At 65.0% G+C, this 21,857-nt stretch overlaps 1 protein-coding gene across 1 annotated transcript in view; it reads left to right on the top strand.

The window, feature by feature from the left end:
- The window catches only part of LOC139274681 (dynein heavy chain domain-containing protein 1), a 454,628-nt gene that overhangs the window by 158,513 nt on the left and 274,258 nt on the right, over window positions 1–21,857 (top strand). Inside the window, exon 4 of the mRNA XM_070891360.1 lies at window positions 19,530–19,733. Coding sequence (XP_070747461.1) covers window positions 19,530–19,733 — 204 coding nt within the window. The remainder of the gene's footprint in view (window positions 1–19,529; window positions 19,734–21,857) is intronic.

The following is a 21,857-nucleotide window of genomic DNA, read 5'->3' as shown; positions in this document are numbered from 1 at the left end:
ACGGGGCGGTATCGGGGCGGTTACGGGGCGGTATCGTGGCGGTTACGGGGCGGTATCGGGGCGGTTACGGGGCTGGTATCGGGGCGGTATCGGGGCGGTATCGGGGCGGCTACGGGGCTGGTATCGGGGCGGTTACGGGGCGGTATCGGGGCGGTATCGTGGCGGTTACGGGGCGGTATCGGGGCGGTTACGGGGCTGGTATCGGGGCGGTTACGTGGCGGTATCGGGGCGGTTACGGGGCGGTATCGGGGCGGTTACGGGGCGGTATCGGGGCGGTTACGTGGCGGTTACGGGGCGGTATCGGGGCGGTTACGTGGCGGTTACGGGGCGGTATCGTGGCGGTTACGGGGCTGGTATCGGGGCGGTTACGGGGCTGGTATCGGGGCGGTTACGGGGCTGGTATCGGGGCGGTATCGTGGCGGTATCGGGGCGGTATCGTGGCGGTTACGGGGCTGGTATCGGGGCGGTATCGGGGCGGTTACGGGGCTGGTATCGGGGCGGTTACGGGGCCGTTACGGGGCTGGTATCGGGACGGTTACGGTGCTAGTATCGGGGCGGTTACGGGGCGGTATCGGGGCGGTTACGGGGCTGGTATCGGGGTGGTATCGTGGCGGTTACGGGGCTGGTATCGGGGCGGTTACGGGGCGGTATCTGGGCGGTTACGGGGCTGGTATCGGGGCGGTTACGGGGCTGGTATCGGGGCGGTTACGGGGCTGGTATCGGGGCGGTTACGGGGCGGTATCGGGGCGGTATCGGGGCGGTTACGGGGCGGTATCGGGGCGGTTACGGGGCGGTATCGGGGCGGTTACGGGGCGGTATCGGGGCGGTTACGGGGCGGTATCGTGGCGGTTACGGGGCTGGTATCGGGGCGGTTACGGGGCGGTATCGGGGCGGTTACGGGGCTGGTATCGGGGCGGTTACGGGGCGGTATCGGGGCGGTTACGGTGCTGGTATCGTGGCGGTATCGGGGCGGTATCGGGGCGGTTACGGGGCGGTATCGTGGCGGTTACGGGGCGGTATCGGGGCGGTTACGGGGCGGTATCGTGGCGGTATCGGGGCTGGTATCGGGGCGGTTACGGGGCTGGTATCGTGGCGGTATCGGGGCGGTATCGGGGCGGTTACGGGGCGGTATCGTGGCGGTTACGGGGCGGTATCGGGGCGGTTACGGGGCTGGTATCGGGGCGGTTACGGGGCTGGTATCGGGGCGGTTACGGGGCGGTATCGGGGCGGTTACGGTGCTGGTATCGGGGCGGTTACGGGGCTGGTATCGGGGCGGTATCGGGGTGGTATCGGGGCGGTTACGGGGCTGGTATCGGGGCGGTTACGGGGCTGGTATCGGGGCGGTATCGTGGCGGTTACGGGGCTGGTATCGGGGCGGTTACGGGGCTGGTATCGGGGCGGTTACGGGGCTGGTATCGGGGCTGTTACGGGGCTGGTATCGGGGCGGTTACCGGGCTGGTATCGGGGCGGTATCGGGGCTGGTATCGGCGCGGTTACGGGGCTGGTATCGGGGCGGTTACGGGGCTGGTATCGGGGCGGTATCGGGGCGGTTACGTGGCGGTATCGGGGCGGTTACGGGGCTGGTATCGTGGCGGTATCGGGGCGGTTACGGGGCTGGTATCGGGGCGGTTACGGGGCGGTTACGGGGCTGGTATCGGCGCGGTTACGGGGCTGGTATCGGGGCGGTTACGGGGCTGGTATCGGGGCGGTATCGGGGCGGTTACGTGGCGGTATCGGGGCGGTTACGGGGCTGGTATCGTGGCGGTATCGGGGCGGTTACGGGGCTGGTATCGGGGCGGTTACGGGGCTGGTATCGTGGCGGTATCGGGGCGGTTACGGGGCTGGTATCGGGGCGGTTACGGGGCTGGTATCGTGGCGGTATCGGGGCGGTTACGGGGCTGGTATCGGGGCGGTTACGGGGCGGTTACGGGGCTGGTATCGGGGCGGTTACGGGGCGGTTACGTGGCGGTTACGGGGCCGGTATCGGGGCGGTTACGGGGCGGTTACGGGGCTGGTATCGGGGCGGTTACGGGGCGGTTACGGGGCGGTATCGGGGCGGTTACGGGGCTGGTATCGGGGCGGTTACGGGGCTGGTATCGGGGCGGTTACGGGGCGGTATCGGGGCGGCTACGGGGCTGGTATCGGGGCGGTTACGGGGCGGTATCGGGGCGGTATCGGGGCGGTATCGTGGCGGTTACGGGGCGGTATCGGGGCGGTATCGGGGCGGTATCGTGGCGGTATCGGGGCGGTTACGGGGCTGGTATCGGGGCGGTTACGGGGCGGTATCGGGGCGGTATCGGGGCGGTTACGGGGCTGGTATCGGGGCGGTTACGGGGCGGTATCTGGGCGGTTACGGGGCGGTATCGGGGCGGTTACGGGGCTGGTATCGGGGCGGTTACGGGGCTGGTATCGGGGTGGTATCGTGGCGGTTACGGGGCTGGTATCGGGGCGGTTACGGGGCGGTATCTGGGCGGTTACGGGGCGGTATCGGGGCGGTTACGGGGCTGGTATCGGGGCGGTTACGGGGCGGTATCGGGGCGGTTACGGGGCTGGTATCGGGGCGGTTACGGGGCGGTATCTGGGCGGTTACGGGGCGGTATCGGGGCGGTTACGGGGCTGGTATCGGGGCGGTTACGGGGCTGGTATCGGGGTGGTATCGTGGCGGTTACGGGGCTGGTATCGGGGCGGTTACGGGGCGGTATCTGGGCGGTTACGGGGCGGTATCGGAGCGGTTACGGGGCTGGTATCGGGGCGGTTAAGGGGCGGTATCGGGGCGGTTACGGGGCTGGTATCGGGGCGGTTACGGGGCGGTATCTGGGCGGTTAAGGGGCGGTATCGGGGCGGTTACGGGGCTGGTATCGGGGCGGTTACGGGGCGGTATCGGGGCGGTATCGGGGCGGTTACGGGGCGGTATCGGGGCGGTTACGGGGCGGTATCGGGGCGGTTACGGGGCGGTATCGTGGCGGTTACGGGGCTGGTATCGGGGCGGTTACGGGGCTGGTATCGGGGCGGTTACGGGGCGGTATCGGGGCAGTTACGGGGCTGGTATCGGGGCGGTTACGGGGCGGTATCGGGGCGGTTACGGGGCTGGTATCGTGGCGGTTACGTGGCGGTATCGGGGCGGTTACGGGGCTGGTATCGGGGCGGTATCGGGGCGGTATCGGGGCGGTTACGGGGCTGGTATCGGGGCGGTTACGGGGCTGGTATCGGGGCGGTTACGTGGCGGTATCGGGGCGGTTACGGGGCTGGTATCGGGGCGGTTACGGGGCGGTTACGGGGCTGGTATCGGGGCGGTATCGGGGCGGTATCGGGGCGGTTACGGGGCGGTATCGGGGCGGTATCGTGGCGGTTACGGGGCTGGTATCGGGGCGGTATCGGGGCGGTTACGGGGCGGTATCGGGGCGGTTACGGGGCGGTATCGGGGCGGTATCGTGGCGGTTACGGGGCGGTATCGTGGCGGTTACGGGGCTGGTATCGGGGCGGTTACGGGGCTGGTATCGGGGCGGTTACGGGACGGTATCGTGGCGGTTACGGGGCTGGTATCGGGGCGGTTACGGGGCTGGTATCGGGGCGGTATCGGGGCGGTATCGTGGCGGTTACGGGGCTGGTATCGGGGCGGTATCGTGGCGGTTACGGGACGGTATCGGGGCGGTTACGGGGCGGTATCGGGGCGGTTACGGGACGGTATCGGGGCGGTATCGTGGCGGTTACGGGACGGTATCAGGGCGGTTACGGGGCTGGTATCGTGGCGGTATCGGGGCGGTTACGGGACGGTATCGGGGCGGTTACGGGGCTGGTATCGTGGTGGTTACGGGGCTGGTATCGGGGCGGTTACGGGGCGGTTACGGGGCTGGTATCGTGGTGGTTACGGGGCTGGTATCGGGGCGGTTACGGGGTGGTATCGGGGCGGTTACGGGGTGGTATCGGGGCGGTTACGGGGCTGGTATCGGGGCGGTTACGGGGCTGGTATCGGGGCGGTTACGGGGCTGGTATCGGGGCGGTTACGGGGCTGGTATCGGGACGGTATCGTGGCGGTTACGGGGCTGGTATCGGGGCGGTTACGGGGCGGTATCGGGGCGGTTACGGGGCTGGTATCGGGGCGGTATCAGGGCGGTTACGGGGCTGGTATCGGGGCGGTTACGGGGTGGTATCGGGGCGGTTACGGGGCTGGTATCGGGGCGGTTACGGGGCGGTATCTGGGCGGTTACGGGGCGGTATCGGGGCGGTTACGGGGCGGTATCGTGGCGGTTACGGGGCTGGTATCGGGGCGGTTACGGGGCGGTATCGGGGCGGTTACGGGACGGTATCGTGGCGGTTACGGGGCTGGTATCGGGGCGGTTACGGGGTGGTATCGGGGCGGTTACGGGGTGGTTACGGGGCTGGTATCGGGGCGGTTACGGGGTGGTTACGGGGCTGGTATCGGGGCGGTTACGGGGCGGTTACGGGGTGGTATCGGGGCGGTTACGGGGCGGTATCGTGGCGGTTACGGGGCTGGTATCGTGGCGGTTACGGGGCGGTTACGGGGTGGTATCGGGGCGGTATCGGGGCGGTTACGGGGCGGTATCGTGGCGGTTACGGGGCGGTATCGGGGCGGTTACGGGGCTGGTATCGGGGCGGTTACGGGGCGGTATCGTGGCGGTATCGGGGCGGTTACGGTGCTGGTATCGGGGCGGTTACGGGGCGGTATCGGGGCGGTTACGGGGCGGTATCGGGGCGGTTACGGGGCGGTTACGGGGCGGTTACGGGGCGGTATCGGGGCGGTTACGGGGCGGTATCGGGGCGGTATCGGGGCGGTATCGTGGCGGTATCGGGGCGGTTACGGGGCGGTATCGTGGCGGTATCGGGGCGGTATCGGGGCGGTATCGGGGCGGTATCGTGGCGGTATCGGGGCGGTATCGGGGCGGTATCGGGGCGGTTACGGGGCGGTATCGGGGCGGTTACGGGGCGGTATCGGGGCGGTATCGGGGCGGTTACGGGGCGGTATCGTGGCGGTTACGGGGCGGTATCGGGGCGGTTACGGGGCGGTATCGGGGCGGTTACGGGGCGGTATCGTGGCGGTTACGGGGCGGTATCGTGGCGGTATCGGGGCGGTATCGGGGCGGTATCGGGGCGGTTACGGGGTGGTATCGGGGCGGTTACGGGGCGGTATCGGGGCGGTTACGGGGCGGTATCGGGGCGGTATCGGGGCGGTTACGGGGCGGTATCGGGGCGGTTACGGGGCGGTATCGGGGCGGTATTGGGGCGGTTACGGGGCGGTTACGGGGCGGTTACGGGGCTGGTATCGGGGCGGTTATGGGGCTGGTATCGGGGCGGTTACGGGGCGGTATCGGGGCGGTTACGGGGCTGGTATCGGGGCGGTATCGGGGCGGTTACGGGGCTGGTATCGTGGCGGTTACGTGGCGGTATCGGGGCGGTTACGGGGCTGGTATCGGGGCGGTATCGGGGCGGTATCGGGGCGGTTACGGGGCTGGTATCGGGGCGGTATCGTGGCGGTTACGGGGCGGTATCGTGGCGGTTACGGGGCTGGTATCGGGGCGGTTACGGGGCTGGTATCGGGGCGGTATCGTGGCGGTTATGGGGCTGGTATCGGGGCGGTTACGGGGCTGGTATCGGGGCGGTTACGGGACGGTATCGTGGCGGTTACGGGGCTGGTATCGGGGCGGTTACGGGGCTGGTATCGGGGCGGTATCGGGGCGGTATCGTGGCGGTTACGGGGCTGGTATCGGGGCGGTATCGTGGCGGTTACGGGGCGGTTACGGGACGGTATCGGGGCGGTTACGGGGCGGTATCGGGGCGGTTACGGGACGGTATCGGGGCGGTATCGTGGTGGTTACGGGACGGTATCGGGGCGGTTACGGGGCTGGTATCGTGGCGGTATCGGGGCGGTTACGGGACGGTATCGGGGCGGTTACGGGGCTGGTATCGTGGTGGTTACGGGGCTGGTATCGGGGCGGTTACGGGGCGGTTACGGGGCTGGTATCGTGGTGGTTACGGGGCTGGTATCGGGGCGGTTACGGGGTGGTATCGGGGCGGTTACGGGGCTGGTATCGGGGCGGTTACGGGGCTGGTATCGGGGCGGTTACGGGGCTGGTATCGGGGCGGTTACGGGGCTGGTATCGGGGCGGTTACGGGGCTGGTATCGGGACGGTATCGTGGCGGTTACGGGGCTGGTATCGGGGCGGTTACGGGGCGGTATCGGGGTGGTTACGGGGCTGGTATCGGGGCGGTTACGGGGCTGGTATCGGGGCGGTATCGGGGCGGTTACGGGGCTGGTATCGGGGCGGTTACGGGGTGGTATCGGGGCGGTTACGGGGCTGGTATCGGGGCGGTTACGGGGCGGTATCTGGGCGGTTACGGGGCGGTATCGGGGCGGTTACGGGGCGGTATCGTGGCGGTTACGGGGCTGGTATCGGGGCGGTTACGGGGCGGTATCGGGGCGGTTACGGGGCGGTATCGTGGCGGTTACGGGGCTGGTATCGGGGCGGTTACGGGGTGGTATCGGGGCGGTTACGGGGTGGTTACGGGGCTGGTATCGGGGCGGTTACGGGGTGGTTACGGGGCTGGTATCGGGGCGGTTACGGGGCGGTTACGGGGTGGTATCGGGGCGGTTACGGGGCGGTATCGTGGCGGTTACGGGGCTGGTATCGTGGCGGTTACGGGGCGGTATCGTGGCGGTTACGGGGCGGTTACGGGGTGGTATCGGGGCGGTTACGGGGCGGTATCGGGGCGGTTACGGGGCGGTATCGTGGCGGTTACGGGGCGGTATCGGGGCGGTTACGGGGCTGGTATCGGGGCGGTTACGGGGCGGTATCGTGGCGGTATCGTGGCGGTTACGGTGCTGGTATCGGGGCGGTATCGGGGCGGTATCGTGGCGGTATCGGGGCGGTTACGGGGCGGTATCGGGGCGGTTACGGGGCGGTATCGGGGCGGTATCGGGGCGGTATCGTGGCGGTATCGGGGCGGTTACGGGGCGGTATCGTGGCGGTATCGTGGCGGTATCGGGGCGGTATCGGGGCGGTATCGGGGCGCTATCGGGGCGGTTACGGGGCGGTATCGTGGCGGTATCGTGGCGGTATCGGGGCGGTTACGGGGCGGTATCGGGGCGGTTACGGGGCGGTATCGGGGCGGTATCGGGGCGGTTACGGGGCGGTATCGGGGCGGTTACGGGGCGGTATCGGGGCGGTTACGGGGCGGTATCGTGGCGGTATCGGGGCGGTATCGGGGCGGTATCGGGGCGGTATCGGGGCGGTATCGGGGCGGTTACGGGGCGGTATCGTGGCGGTATCGGGGCGGTTACGGGGCGGTTACGGGGCGGTATCGGGGCGGTTACGGGGCGGTTACGGGGCGGTATCGGGGCGGTTACGGGGCGGTATCGGGGCGGTATCGGGGCAGTTACGGGGCGGTATCGGGGCGGTTACGGGGCGGTATCGGGGCGGTTACGGGGCGGTATCGTGGCGGTTACGGGGCTGGTATCGTGGCGGTTACGGGGCGGTTACGGGGTGGTATCGGGGCGGTTACGGGGCGGTATCGTGGCGGTATCGTGGCGGTATCGGGGCGGTATCGGGGCGGTATCGGGGCGGTTACGGGGCGGTATCGTGGCGGTATCGGGGCGGTTACGGGGCGGTTACGGGGCGGTATCGGGGCGGTTACGGGGCGGTTACGGGGCGGTATCGGGGCGGTATCGGGGCGGTTACGGGGCGGTATCGGGGCGGTATCGGGGCGGTATCGGGGCGGTTACGGGGCGGTATCGGGGCGGTTACGGGGCGGTATCGGGGCGGTATCGGGGCGGTTACGGGGCGGTATCGGGGCGGTTACGGGGCGGTATCGGGGCGGTATCGGGGCGGTTACGGGGCGGTTACGGGGCGGTATCGGGGCGGTTACGGGGCGGTATCGTGGCGGTTACGGGGCGGTATCGGGGCGGTTACGGGGCTGGTATCGGGGCGGTTACGGGGCGGTATCGTGGCGGTTACGGGGCTGGTATCGTGGCGGTTACGGGGCGGTTACGGGGTGGTATCGGGGCGGTTACGGGGTGGTATCGGGGCGGTTACGGGGCGGTATCGTGGCGGTATCGTGGCGGTATCGGGGCGGTATCGGGGCGGTATCGGGGCGGTATCGGGGCGGTTACGGGGCGGTATCGTGGCGGTATCGGGGCGGTTACGGGGCGGTTACGGGGCGGTTACGGGGTGGTATCGGGGCGGTTACGGGGCGGTATCGTGGCGGTATCGTGGCGGTATCGGGGCGGTATCGGGGCGGTATCGGGGCGGTATCGGGGCGGTATCGGGGCGGTTACGGGGCGGTATCGTGGCGGTATCGGGGCGGTTACGGGGCGGTTACGGGGCGGTATCGGGGCGGTTACGGGGCGGTATCGGGGCGGTTACGGGGCGGTTACGGGGCGGTATCGGGGCGGTATCGGGGCGGTATCGGGGCGGTATCGGGGCGGTTACGGGGCGGTATCGTGGCGGTATCGGGGCGGTTACGGGGCGGTATCGGGGCGGTTACGGGGCGGTATCGGGGCGGTTACGGGGCGGTTACGGGGCGGTATCGAGGCGGTATCGGGGCGGTTACGGGGCGGTATCGGGGCGGTTACGGGGCGGTATCGGGGCGGTATCGGGGCGGTTACGGGGCGGTATCGGGGCGGTTACGGGGCGGTATCGGGGCGGTTACGGGGCGGTATCGGGGCGGTTACGGGGCTGGTATCGGGGCGGTTACGGGGCGGTATCGTGGCTGTTACGGGGCTGGTATCGTGGCGGTTACGGGGCGGTTACGGGGTGGTATCGGGGCGGTTACGGGGTGGTATCGGGGCGGTTACGGGGCGGTATCGGGGCGGTTACGGGGTGGTATCGGGGCGGTTACGGGGCGGTATCGTGGCGGTTACGGGGCTGGTATCGTGGCGGTTACGGGGCGGTATCGTGGCGGTTACGGGGCGGTTACGGGGTGGTATCGGGGCGGTTACGGGGCGGTATCGGGGCGGTTACGGGGCGGTATCGGGGCGGTTACGGGGCGGTATCGGGGCGGTATCGGGGCGGTATCGGGGCGGTATCGGGGCGCTATCGGGGCGGTTACGGGGCGGTATCGTGGCGGTATCGTGGCGGTATCGGGGCGGTTACGGGGCGGTATCGGGGCGGTTACGGGGCGGTATCGGGGCGGTATCGGGGCGGTTACGGGGCGGTATCGGGGCGGTATCGGGGCGGTTACGGGGCGGTATCGTGGCGGTATCGGGGCGGTATCGGGGCGGTATCGGGGCGGTTACGGGGCGGTATCGGGGCGGTATCGGGGCGGTATCGGGGCGGTTACGGGGCGGTATCGTGGCGGTATCGGGGCGGTATCGGGGCGGTTACGGGGCGGTTACGGGGCGGTTACGGGGCGGTATCGGGGCGGTTACGGGGCGGTATCGGGGCGGTATCGGGGCGGTTACGGGGCGGTTACGGGGCGGTATCGGGGCGGTTACGGGGCGGTATCGGGGCGGTATCGGGGCGGTTACGGGGCGGTATCGGGGCGGTATCGGGGCGGTATCGGGGCGGTTACGTGGCGGTATCGGGGCGGTTACGGGGCGGTATCGGGGCGGTTACGGGGCGGTATCGTGGCGGTTACGGGGCGGTATCGGGGCGGTTACGGGGCTGGTATCGGGGCGGTTACGGGGCGGTATCGTGGCGGTTACGGGGCTGGTATCGTGGCGGTTACGGGGCGGTTACGGGGTGGTATCGGGGCGGTTACGGGGTGGTATCGGGGCGGTTACGGGGCGGTATCGTGGCGGTATCGGGGCGGTATCGGGGCGGTATCGGGGCGGTTACGGGGCGGTATCGTGGCGGTATCGGGGCGGTTACGGGGCGGTTACGGGGCGGTATCGGGGCGGTTACGGGGCGGTATCGGGGCGGTTACGGGGCGGTATCGGGGCGGTATCGGGGCGGTTACGGGGCGGTATCGGGGCGGTTACGGGGCGGTATCGGGGCGGTTACGGGGCGGTTACGGGGCGGTATCGGGGCGGTTACGGGGCGGTATCGGGGCGGTTACGGGGCGGTTACGGGGCGGTATCGGGGCGGTTACGGGGCGGTATCGTGGCGGTTACGGGGCGGTATCGGGGCGGTTACGGGGCTGGTATCGGGGCGGTTACGGGGCGGTATCGTGGCTGTTACGGGGCTGGTATCGTGGCGGTTACGGGGCGGTTACGGGGTGGTATCGGGGCGGTTACGGGGCGGTATCGTGGCGGTATCGTGGCGGTATCGGGGCGGTATCGGGGCGGTATCGGGGCGGTATCGGGGCGGTTACGGGGCGGTATCGTGGCGGTATCGGGGCGGTTACGGGGCGGTTACGGGGCGGTTACGGGGCGGTATCGGGGCGGTTACGGGGCGGTATCGGGGCGGTTACGGGGCGGTTACGGGGCGGTATCGGGGCGGTATCGGGGCGGTATCGGGGCGGTTACGGGGCGGTATCGGGGCGGTATCGGGGCGGTTACGGGGCGGTATCGGGGCGGTTACGGGGCGGTATCGGGGCGGTATTGGGGCGGTATCGGGGCGGTTACGGGGCGGTATCGGGGCGGTTACGGGGCGGTATCGGGGCGGTTACGGGGCGGTATCGTGGCGGTTACGGGGCTGGTATCGTGGCGGTTACGGGGCGGTTACGGGGTGGTATCGGGGCGGTTACGGGGCGGTATCGTGGCGGTATCGTGGCGGTATCGGGGCGGTATCGGGGCGGTATCGTGGCGGTATCGGGGCGGTTACGGGGCGGTTACGGGGCGGTTACGGGGCGGTATCGGGGCGGTTACGGGGCGGTTTCGGGGCGGTATCGGGGCGGTTACGGGGCGGTATCGGGGCGGTATCGGGGCGGTTACGGGGCGGTATCGGGGCGGTTACGGGGCGGTTACGGGGCGGTATCGGGGCGGTTACGGGGCGGTATCGGGGCGGTATCGGGGCGGTTACGGGGCGGTATCGGGGCGGTTACGGGGCGGTATCGGGGCGGTATCGGGGCGGTTACGGGGCGGTATCGGGGCGGTTACGGGGCGGTATCGGGGCGGTTACGGGGCGGTATCGTGGCGGTTACGGGGCGGTATCGGGGCGGTTACGGGGCTGGTATCGGGGCGGTTACGGGGCGGTATCGTGGCGGTTACGGGGCTGGTATCGTGGCGGTTACGGGGCGGTTACGGGGTGGTATCGGGGCGGTTACGGGGTGGTATCGGGGCGGTTACGGGGCGGTATCGTGGCGGTATCGGGGCGGTATCGGGGCGGTTACGGGGCGGTATCGTGGCGGTATCGGGGCGGTTACGGGGCGGTTACGGGGCGGTTACGGGGCGGTATCGGGGCGGTTACGGGGCGGTATCGGGGCGGTTACGGGGCGGTTACGGGGCGGTATCGGGGCGGTTACGGGGCGGTATCGGGGCGGTATCGGGGCGGTTACGGGGCGGTATCGGGGCGGTTACGGGGCGGTATCGGGGCGGTATCGGGGCGGTTACGGGGCTGGTATCGTGGCGGTTACGGGGCGGTTACGGGGCGGTTACGGGGTGGTATCGGGGCGGTTACGGGGTGGTATCGGGGCGGTTACGGGGCGGTATCGGGGCGGTATCGGGGCGGTTTCGGGGCGGTTACGGGGCGGTATCGTGGCGGTATCGGGGCGGTTACGGGGCGGTTACGGGGCGGTTACGGGGCGGTATCGGGGCGGTTACGGGGCGGTATCGGGGCGGTTACGGGGCGGTTACGGGGCGGTATCGGGGCGGTTACGGGGCGGTATCGGGGCGGTATCGGGGCGGTTACGGGGCGGTATCGTGGCGGTATCGGGGCGGTTACGGGGCGGTATCGGGGCGGTTACGGGGCGGTTACGGGGCGGTATCGAGGCGGTATCGGGGCGGTTACGGGGCGGTATCGGGGCGGTTACGGGGCGGTATCGGGGCGGTATCGGGGCGGTTACGGGGCGGTATCGGGGGCGGTTACGGGGCGGTATCGGGGCGGTTACGGGGCGGTATCGTGGCGGTTACGGGGCGGTATCGGGGCGGTTACGGGGCGGTATCGTGGCGGTTACGGGGCTGGTATCGTGGCGGTTACGGGGCGGTTACGGGGTGGTATCGGGGCGGTTACGGGGTGGTATCGGGGCGGTTACGGAGCGGTATCGGGGCGGTTACGGGGCGGTATCGGGGCGGTTACGGGGCGGTATCGTGGCGGTTACGGGGCGGTATCGTGGCGGTTACGGGGCTGGTATCGTGGCGGTTACGGGGCGGTATCGTGGCGGTTACGGGGCGGTTACGGGGTGGTATCGGGCGGTTACGGGGCGGTTACGGGGCGGTATCGGGGCGGTTACGGGGCGGTATCGGGGCGGTATCGGGGCGGTATCGTGGCGGTATCGGGGCGGTATCGGGGCGGTATCGGGGCGCTATCGGGGCGGTTATGGGGCGGTATCGTGGCGGTATCGTGGCGGTATCGGGGCGGTTACGGGGCGGTATCGGGGCGGTTACGGGGCGGTATCGGGGCGGTATCGGGGCGGTTACGGGGCGGTATCGGGGCGGTTACGGGGCGGTATCGGGGCGGTTACGGGGCGGTATCGTGGCGGTATCGGGGCGGTTACGGGGCGGTTACGGGGCGGTATCGGGGCGGTTACGGGGCGGTATCGGGGCGGTATCGGGGCGGTTACGGGGCGGTTACGGGGCGGTATCGGGGCGGTTACGGGGCGGTATCGGGGCGGTATCGGGGCGGTTACGTGGCGGTATCGGGGCGGTTACGGGGCGGTATCGGGGCGGTTATGGGGCGGTATCGTGGCGGTTACGGGGCGGTATCGGGGCGGTTACGGGGCTGGTATCGGGGCGGTTACGGGGCGGTATCGTGGCGGTTACGGGGCTGGTATCGTGGCGGTTACGGGGCGGTTACGGGGTGGTATCGGGGCGGTTACGGGGTGGTATCGGGGCGGTTACGGGGCGGTATCGTGGCGGTATCGGGGCGGTATCGGGGCGGTATCGGGGCGGTTACGGGGCGGTATCGTGGCGGTTACGGGGCGGTTACGGGGCGGTATCGGGGCGGTTACGGGGCGGTATCGGGGCGGTTACGGGGCGGTTACGGGGCGGTATCGGGGCGGTATCGGGGCGGTTACGGGGCGGTATCGGGGCGGTATCGGGGCGGTTACGGGGCGGTATCGGGGCGGTTACGGGGCGGTATCGGGGCGGTTACGGGGCGGTATCGGGGCGGTATCGGGGCGGTTACGGGGCGGTATCGGGGCGGTTACGGGGCGGTATCGGGGCGGTTACGGGGCGGTATCGTGGCGGTTACGGGGCGGTATCGGGGCGGTTACGGGGCTGGTATCGGGGCGGTTACGGGGCGGTATCGTGGCGGTTACGGGGCTGGTATCGTGGCGGTTACGGGGCGGTTACGGGGTGGTATCGGGGCGGTTACGGGGCGGTATCGTGGCGGTATCGTGGCGGTATCGGGGCGGTATCGGGGCGGTATCGGGGCGGTTACGGGGCGGTATCGTGGCGGTATCGGGGCGGTTACGGGGCGGTTACGGGGCGGTTACGGGGCGGTATCGGGGCGGTTACGGGGCGGTATCGGGGCGGTTACGGGGCGGTTACGGGGCGGTATCGGGGCGGTTACGGGGCGGTATCGGGGCGGTATCGGGGCGGTTACGGGGCGGTATCGGGGCGGTTACGGGGCGGTATCGGGGCGGTTACGGGGCGGTATCGTGGCGGTTACGGGGCGGTATCGGGGCGGTTACGGGGCTGGTATCGGGGCGGTTACGGGGCGGTATCGTGGCGGTTACGGGGCTGGTATCGTGGCGGTTACGGGGCGGTATCGTGGCGGTTACGGGGCGGTTACGGGGTGGTTACGGGGCGGTATCGGGGCGGTTACGGGGCGGTATCGGGGCGGTTACGGGGCGGTATCGTGGCGGTTACGGGGCGGTATCGGGGCGGTTACGGGGCTGGTATCGGGGCGGTTACGGGGCGGTATCGTGGCGGTATCGGGGCGGTTACGGTGCTGGTATCGGGGCGGTTACGGGGCGGTATCGGGGCGGTATCGTGGCGGTATCGGGGCGGTATCGGGGCGGTTACGGGGCGGTATCGGGGCGGTATCGGGGCGGTTACGGGGCGGTATCGGGGCGGTATCGGGGCGGTTACGGGGCTGGTATTGGGGCGGTTACGGGGCGGTTACGGGGCTGGTATCGGGGCGGTTACGGGGCGGTATGGGGGCGGTATCGGGGCGGTATCGTGGCGGTTACGGGGCGGTATCGGGGCGGTTATGGGGCGGTATCGGGGCGGTTACGGGGCGGTTACGGGGCTGGTATCGGGGCGGTTACGGGGCGGTATCGGGGCTGGTATCGCGGCGGTTACGGGGCTGGTATCGCGGCGGTTACGGGGCGGTTACGGGGCTGGTATCGGGGCGGTTACGGGGTGGTATCGGGGCGGTTACGGGGCGGTTACGGGGCTGGTATCGGGGCGGTTACGGGGCGGTTACGGGGCTGGTATCGGGGCGGTTACGGGGCTGGTATCGGGGCGGTTACGGGGTGGTATCGGGGCGGTTACGTGGCGGTATCGGGGTGGTTACGCGGCGGTTACGCGGCGGTTACGTGGCGGTATCGGGGTGGTTACGCGGCAGTTACGTGGCGGTTACGTGGCGGTTACGTGGCGGTCTAGGGGTGGTATCGTGGCGGTTACGGAGCGGTATCGGGGCGGTATCGTGGCGGTATCGGGGCGGTTACGGTGCTGGTATCGGGGCGGTTACGGGGCGGTATCGGGGCGGTATCGGGGCGGTTACGGGGCGGTATCGGGGCGGTATCGGGGCGGTTACGGGGCGGTTACGGGGCTGGTATCGGGGCGGTTACGGGGCTGGTATCGGGGCGGTATGGGGGCGGTATCGGGGCGGTATCGTGGCGGTTACGGGGCGGTATCGGGGCGGTTATGGGGCGGTATCGGGGCGGTTACGGGGCTGGTATCGGGGCGGTTACGGGGCGGTATCGGGGCTGGTATCGCGGCGGTTACGGGGCGGTTACGGGGCTGGTATCGCGGCGGTTACGGGGCGGTTACGGGGCTGGTATCGGGGCGGTTACGGGGTGGTATCGGGGCGGTTACGGGGCGGTTACGGGGCTGGTATCGGGGCGGTTACGGGGCGGTTACGGGGCTGGTATCGGGGCGGTTACGGGGCTGGTATCGGGGCGGTTACGGGGCGGTTACGTGGCGGTATCGGGGTGGTTACGCGGCGGTTACGCGGCGGTTACGGGGCGGTATCGGGGCGGTTACGGGGCTGGTATTGGGGCGGTTACGGGGCTGGTATCGGGGCGGTTACGGGGCGGTATCGTGGCGGTTACGTGGCGGTTACGTGGCGGTTACGGGGCGGTATCGGGGCGGTTACGGGGCGGTATCGTGGCGGTTACGTGGCGGTTACGGGGCGGTTACGGGGCGGTATCGGGGCGGTTACGGGGCTGGTATCGGGGCGGTTACGGGGCTGGTATCGGGGCGGTTACGGGGCGGTATCGGGGCGGTATCGGGGCGGTTACGGGGCGGTATCGGGGCGGTTACGGGGCTGGTATCGGGGCGGTTACGGGGCTGGTATCGGGGCGGTTACGGGGCTGGTATCGGGGCGGTTACGGGGTGGTATCGGGGCGGTTACGGGGCTGGTATCGTGGCGGTTACGGGGCTGGTATCGTGGCGGTTACGGGGCTGGTATCGTGGCGGTTACGGGGCTGGTATCGGGGCGGTTACGGGGCTGGTATCGGGGCGGTTACGGGGCGGTATCGGGGCGGTTACGGGGTGGTTACGTGGCGGTAAACGTGGCGGTTACGGGGCGGTTACGGGGCGGTATCGGGGCGGTTACGTGGCGGTAAACGTGGCGGTTACGTGGCGGTATCGGGGCGGTTACGCGGCGGTAAACGTGGCGGTTACGTGGCGGTATCGGGGCGGTTACGCGGCGGTAAACGTGGCGGTTACGGAGCTGGTATCGGGGCGGTTACGGGGCGGTATCGTGGCGGTTACGTGGCGGTTACGGTGCGGTTACGTGGCGGTTACGGGGCGGTTACGGGGTGGTATTGGGGCGGTATCGTGGCGGTTACGTGGCGGTTACGGGGCGGTTACGGGGTGGTTACGTGGCGGTAAACGTGGCGGTTACGGGGTGGTATCGGGGCGGTTACGGAGCGGTTACGGGGTGGTATCGGGGTGGTTACGTGGCGGTAAACGTGGCGGTTACGGAGCAGTATCGGGGCAGTAAGGCCTTATCGACCAGGGGCAGGCAGAGGGTGTGAGCCATCCGCAATTTCTCCCGGGCCGGGGGTGGGGGAAACGGGTTTCTGCTGCGGCCCGACTTTCTGCCTCGCCCGCCCGCTGACCCCTTACTGACCAGCGGCTGGACGGTGCGGCTGCCCTTAAAGAGCAGGGCTCCCCGCCGTGGTCGCCAATGTCTTTTAATTGTCAGCCGACTCTGCATTTGACCAACAATGGTGGCCGCGGGTTCAACCTCTTGGGTGCCGGGCAACTGACCCGAACCCTTCCCTGGTGGCCTCACTCGGCCTCGCAGCATCCCTCCCCTCTCCCCTTTAACTGAAGAGGAGGGCGTTGCTACGTGTCAGCACGTTGACGTCACCACAGCCCTGCTGACAGGGACACCACCCTGTCAGACCCTGGACCCGCCCCTACACCACCTCAACCAGCGCACCAAAGCACTGTGAGGCGCTGTCAGAGTCACAGGGACAAATTTTCCGCCTCTTCCCTCCAATGCTTGCCGGGTGGTAATTTGGGAACTATCCGCCCCAAACAAGGCGCAGGCCAATTCCCCCCACCCCCCCTTTGTGTCTGTCTTCACGGAAGAAGACCCAAAAAACCTCCAGGAAATAGTGGAGAACCAAGGGTCTAGCGAGAATGAGGAACTGAAATTTTAGTAAAAGAAATAGTACTGGAGTAATTAATGGGACTGAAAACCGATAAATCTTCCGGATCTGATGGCCTACATCCAAGGGTTCTGAAAGAAATGGTTGTCGAGATAGCGGATTCATTGGTTGTCATCTTCCAAAATTCCATAGATTCGAGAACGGTTCCCTTCCCTGGTGGTAGCTAATGTAACCCCGCTATTTAAGAAAGGAGGGAGAGAGAAAGTGGGGAACTACAGACCAGTTAGCCTGACATCAGTCGTAGGGAAAATGTTGGAATCTGTTATTAAGGATGTGGTAACAGGACACATGGAAAATAATAACAGGATCAGGCAGAGTCAACATGGATTTATGAAAGGGAAATCATGTTTGACAAATCTGTTCGAGTTTTTTTGAGGATGTAACTAGTAGAATAGATAAGGGGGAACCAGTGGATGTGGTATATTTGGATTTTCAAAAGGCATTTGATAAGGTGCCACACTCGAGGTTATTAAACAAAATTAGGGCTCATGAGATTGGGGGTAATATACTAGCATGGATTGAGGATTGGTTAATGGACAGAAAGTAGGAATAACGGGTCATTTTCGGGTTGGCCGACTGTAACTAGTGGGGTACCCCAAGGAAGAATAGAATAGCAAAATATTATTGCAGTGGAGAGAGATTACAAAATGCTGCGGTACAGAGGGAAGGTTCACTAGGCTGATTCCTGGGATCAAAGAATTGTCTTGTGAGCAGAGATTGAGTAGATTGGGTCAATACTCTGGGGTTCAAAAGAATGAGAGTTGATCTTATTGAAATATACAAGATTCTGAGAGGCCTTTGGCCCAAGTTTCGGCCTGAGTTGCTCCTGATTTTTTGGAGCAACTGGTATAGAACGGAGTATCTTAGAAATTCAAATTCTCGGCATTTACTTTGCTCCACTTCTAGTCAGTTAGAACAGTTTCACTTTGGAACAGAATTATTTTTTCAAAAGGGGGCGTGTCCGGCCACTTACGCCTGTTTTCAAAGTTTCGTCAGTGAAAACTTACTCCAAACTAACTTAGAATGGAGTAAGTGAAGATTTTTGTACGCTCGAAAAAACCTTGTCTACACTTTAGAAAATCAGGTGTTGGTTACAAATTAGGCGTAGGGAATGGGGGAGGGGGGTTTAAAGGGAAGTTTACAAACATTAAACACTTCAGTTTTACAAATAAAGAGCCATCATCAATAATAAATGATAAAAACATCAATAAATCAACCAATAAATCAATCCCCAAAAAATTAATAAGAAATAATTTTTAAAAATCAATAAATAAAACATTTTCTACTTACCAACTGCAGCACCGGGAGCCCTCCAACAGCATGCTGGGATGCCCCCCCCAGTGTGTCTCTGTCAGTGTCTCTCACTCTCTGTCTGTCAGTGTCTGTGTTTCTGACAGCGAGGGGAGGGGGGTGGAGGGGGAGGGATAGGGAGGAGAAGGAGGAGGGGGAAGGGGGAGGGGGAAGGGGGAGAAGGGGGAGAGGGATGAGGAGGAGAAGGGGGAGGGAGGCTGAACGGGCCGGGCCCGGCTGGGCCCAAGACAGGCAGGGCCCGTCCCCAGCACCAGATTTACAGGTAGGTGGCGTCGGGTCGGGTCCGGAGTCCGGCGTCGGGTCCGGAGTCCGGGGCCGGGAGCGCGGGTCAGGTCGGGGGGCGGAGGGAGGTCGGGTCAGGTCCGGTCCGGGTGGGGGGGGGGGCGCCGGGAGCGCAGGTCGGGTCGGGGGGATGGTGGGAGGGAGGTCGGTTCGGTTCATGTCGGCGGGAGGGAGGGAGAGAGAGAGAGAGAGAGAGAGGTCAGGTCGGGTGGGAGGGTGCGCGGGTCGGGTCCAGTCCGGGCCGGGGGTGGGAGAAACGGGTGTCGGGGTCGGATCCGGGGTGGGAGCGGGAAGCGGGAGTCGGGTCGGGAGGAAGCAGGAGCTGGCCGTGGGAGGCAGCCCCAGTGAGGCCATTGGGCCAGGGCTAGGGGCTGCGTGACTCGGGCCCCTCCCACACAGTTTTGGGCGCCTGGAGCTACTGCACATGCGTGCCCACTGTAGCGCGCTTGTGCAAAGGTCCCAGCACTGTTTTCAGCGCAGGGACCTGGCTCCGCCCCCCACAGCTCGTGCTGTGCCGCGCCCAGCTCCAGAGGACCAGCAGGGAGCCGGAGAATCTGGAAGTTTTTTTTAGGCGCACTTTGTGGTGCGAAAAACGGGCGTCCAGGTCAGGGCTGTGCCGTTCTCTCTCTCTCTCTCTCCCGAAATTTGGGCCCCTTGAGAGTAGATGCTGAAAGGATGTTTCCCCCGGGCTGGGGAGCCGAGAACCAGGGGACACAGTCTCAGGATAAGGGGTCGGACATTTAGGACTGAGATGAGGAGGAATTTCTTCACTCAGAGGGTGGTGAATCTGTGGAATTCTCTGCCCCAGAGGCTGTGGAGGCTCAGTCGTTGAGTATATTCAAGGCTGGAATCGATAGATTATTGGACCCTAGCGGGTGTCAAGGGATATGGGGATTGGGCGGGAAAGTGCAGTTGATGGAGAATTTCAACCATGATCTTACTGAATGGAGGAGCAGGCTCGAGGGGCCGAATGGCCGACTCCTGCTCCTATTTCTTATATTCAAGTGCACGTGTCTTGGGGTGGAGATCGGTCAGTTTGCCGCCTAGCTCTGTAACCAAGCTCTCATTCTCTGTTTCTGTGTTGGATCCAGTCCATATGATCTCACCGTGGTCCCCAAGAGCAGGCTGGATCCCGAGCACTACGTGTTCTCCACCTTCGGAGTCTTGTCCACCTCTCCCAGCCTGGGGACGGAGGTAATGTCCCTGGGAGACTGGCACCGAGAGGCGCTGCTCTGGCGAGCACTCCGACACATCCCTTTCTTCAAGAACTACCTCCTGCGGAAGGCCTTCACACGGTGAGTCGTGATTCAGCAAAGGAAGTGGTTCCGAGATTGTAATGGTAAAGGTCCACGTGTCGGCCATGGCTCAGTGGGCAGTACTGAGGGAGTGCCGCACTGTCGGAGGGGCAGTACTGAGGAAGTGCCGCACTGTCGGAGGGGCAGTACTGAGGGAGTGCCGCACTGTCGGAGGGGCAATACTGAGGGCGTGCCGCACTGTCGGAGGGACAGTACTGAGGGAGTGCCGCACTGTCGGAGGGGCAGTACTGAGGGAGTGCTGCACTGTCGGAGGGGCAGTACTGAGGGAGTGCTGCACTGTCGGAGGGGCAGTACTGAGGGAGTGCCGCACTGTCGGAGGGGCAGTACTGAGGGAGTGCCGCACTGTCGGAGGGGCAGGACTGAGGGAGTGCTGCACTTTTGAAGGAGCAGTACTGAGGGAGTGCCGCACTGTCGGAGGGGCAGGACTGAGGGAGTGCTGCACTTTTGGAGGAGCAGTACTTAGGGTCCTCTAGTGCCAACACTCCCCAACGTTTGAGTTTTGCCAACAATCCAAGGGTTTATGGTCCCATTTACTGAAACGATCTTTGAATTTCCAGATTTTTAACCCTGAATTAAAATAATCAAACTTTCATATTGGCTCTTACGTTCCCAAGATTATTAGGCCAGTAACAAAACCACTGCACCCCCATACCCATCATTGTGTTCGACACAGCTCTGGGGACCTCATTATCGTAATGGTATTAGAGACATGGGAAGCGCACTGTGAGATTCACTCGAACGGGAATTACTGAAGAAATGGCTAAAAAATTGTGTATTTATTCACTGGCCCAGAGATGGTTAAAGGGGATCTGAAGAGGCTTCCAGAATTCTGAAAGGTTTTGGGAAATGGGATTCGAGTGGCAAAAACAAAAGAACATAAGAAATAGGAGCAGGAGTCGGCCATTCGGCCTCTCGAGCCTGCTCCGCCATTTAATAAGATCATGGCTGATCTGATCATGGACTCAGCTCCACTTCCCCGCCCGCTCCCCATAACCCTTCACTCCCTTATCGCTCAAAAATCTGTCTATCTCCATCTTAAATATATTCAATGACCCAGCCTCCACAGCTCCCTGGGGCAGAGAATTCCACAGATTTACAACCCTCTGAGAAGAAATTCCTCCTCATCTCAGTTTTAAATGGGCGGCCCCTTACTCTGAGACAATGTCCCCTAGTTTTAGTTTCCCCTATGAGTGGAAACATCCTCTCTGCATCCACCTTGTCAAGCCCCCTCATTATCTTATATGTTTCGATAAAATCACCTCTCATTCTTCTTAACTTCAATGTGTATAGGCCCAACCTACTCAACCTATCTTCATACGTCAACCCCCTCATCTCCAGAATCAACCGAGTGAACCTTCTCTGAACAGCCTCCAATGCAAGTATATCCTTTCTTAAATACAGAGACCAAAACTGTACGCAGTACTCCAGGTGTGGCCTCACCAATCCCCTGTACAGTTGTAGCAGGACTTCTCTGCTTTTATACTCTATCCCCCTTGCAATAAAGGCCAACATTCCATTTGCCTTCCTCATTACTTGCTGTACCTGCATACTAACTGTTTGTGTTTCATGCACAAGTACCCCCAGGTCCCTCTGTACTGCAGCAGTTTGTAATCTCTCTCCATTTAAATAGTAATTTGCTTTTTTATTTTTCCTACCAAAGTGGATAACCTCACATTTTCCCACATTATACTCCATCTGCCAAATGTTTGCCCACTCACTTGGCCTGTCTATATCCCTTTACAGATTTTTTGTGTCCTCCTCACAATTTACTTTCCCACCCATCTTTATATCATCAGCAAACTTGGCTCCATTACACTCAGTCCCTTCATCCAAGTCATCAATATAGATTGTACATAGTTGAGGCCCCAGCACCGATCCCTGTGGCACCCCACTAGTTACCGTTTGCTAACCGGAAAATTACCCATTTATCCCGACTCTCTGTTCTCTGTTAGTTAGCCAATCCTCTATCCATGCTAATATATTACCCCCAACCCCGTGAACTTTTATCTTGTGCAGTAACCTTTTATGTGGCACCTTGTCAAATGCCTTCTGGAAATCCAAATACACCACATCCACTGGTTCCCCTTTATCCACCCTGTTCGT

Source organism: Pristiophorus japonicus, chromosome 10 (assembly GCF_044704955.1).
Source record: "Pristiophorus japonicus isolate sPriJap1 chromosome 10, sPriJap1.hap1, whole genome shotgun sequence".
In the NCBI taxonomy this organism is placed as follows: domain Eukaryota; kingdom Metazoa; phylum Chordata; class Chondrichthyes; family Pristiophoridae; genus Pristiophorus; species Pristiophorus japonicus.
This window is presented reverse-complemented; position numbering and strand designations above follow the sequence as displayed.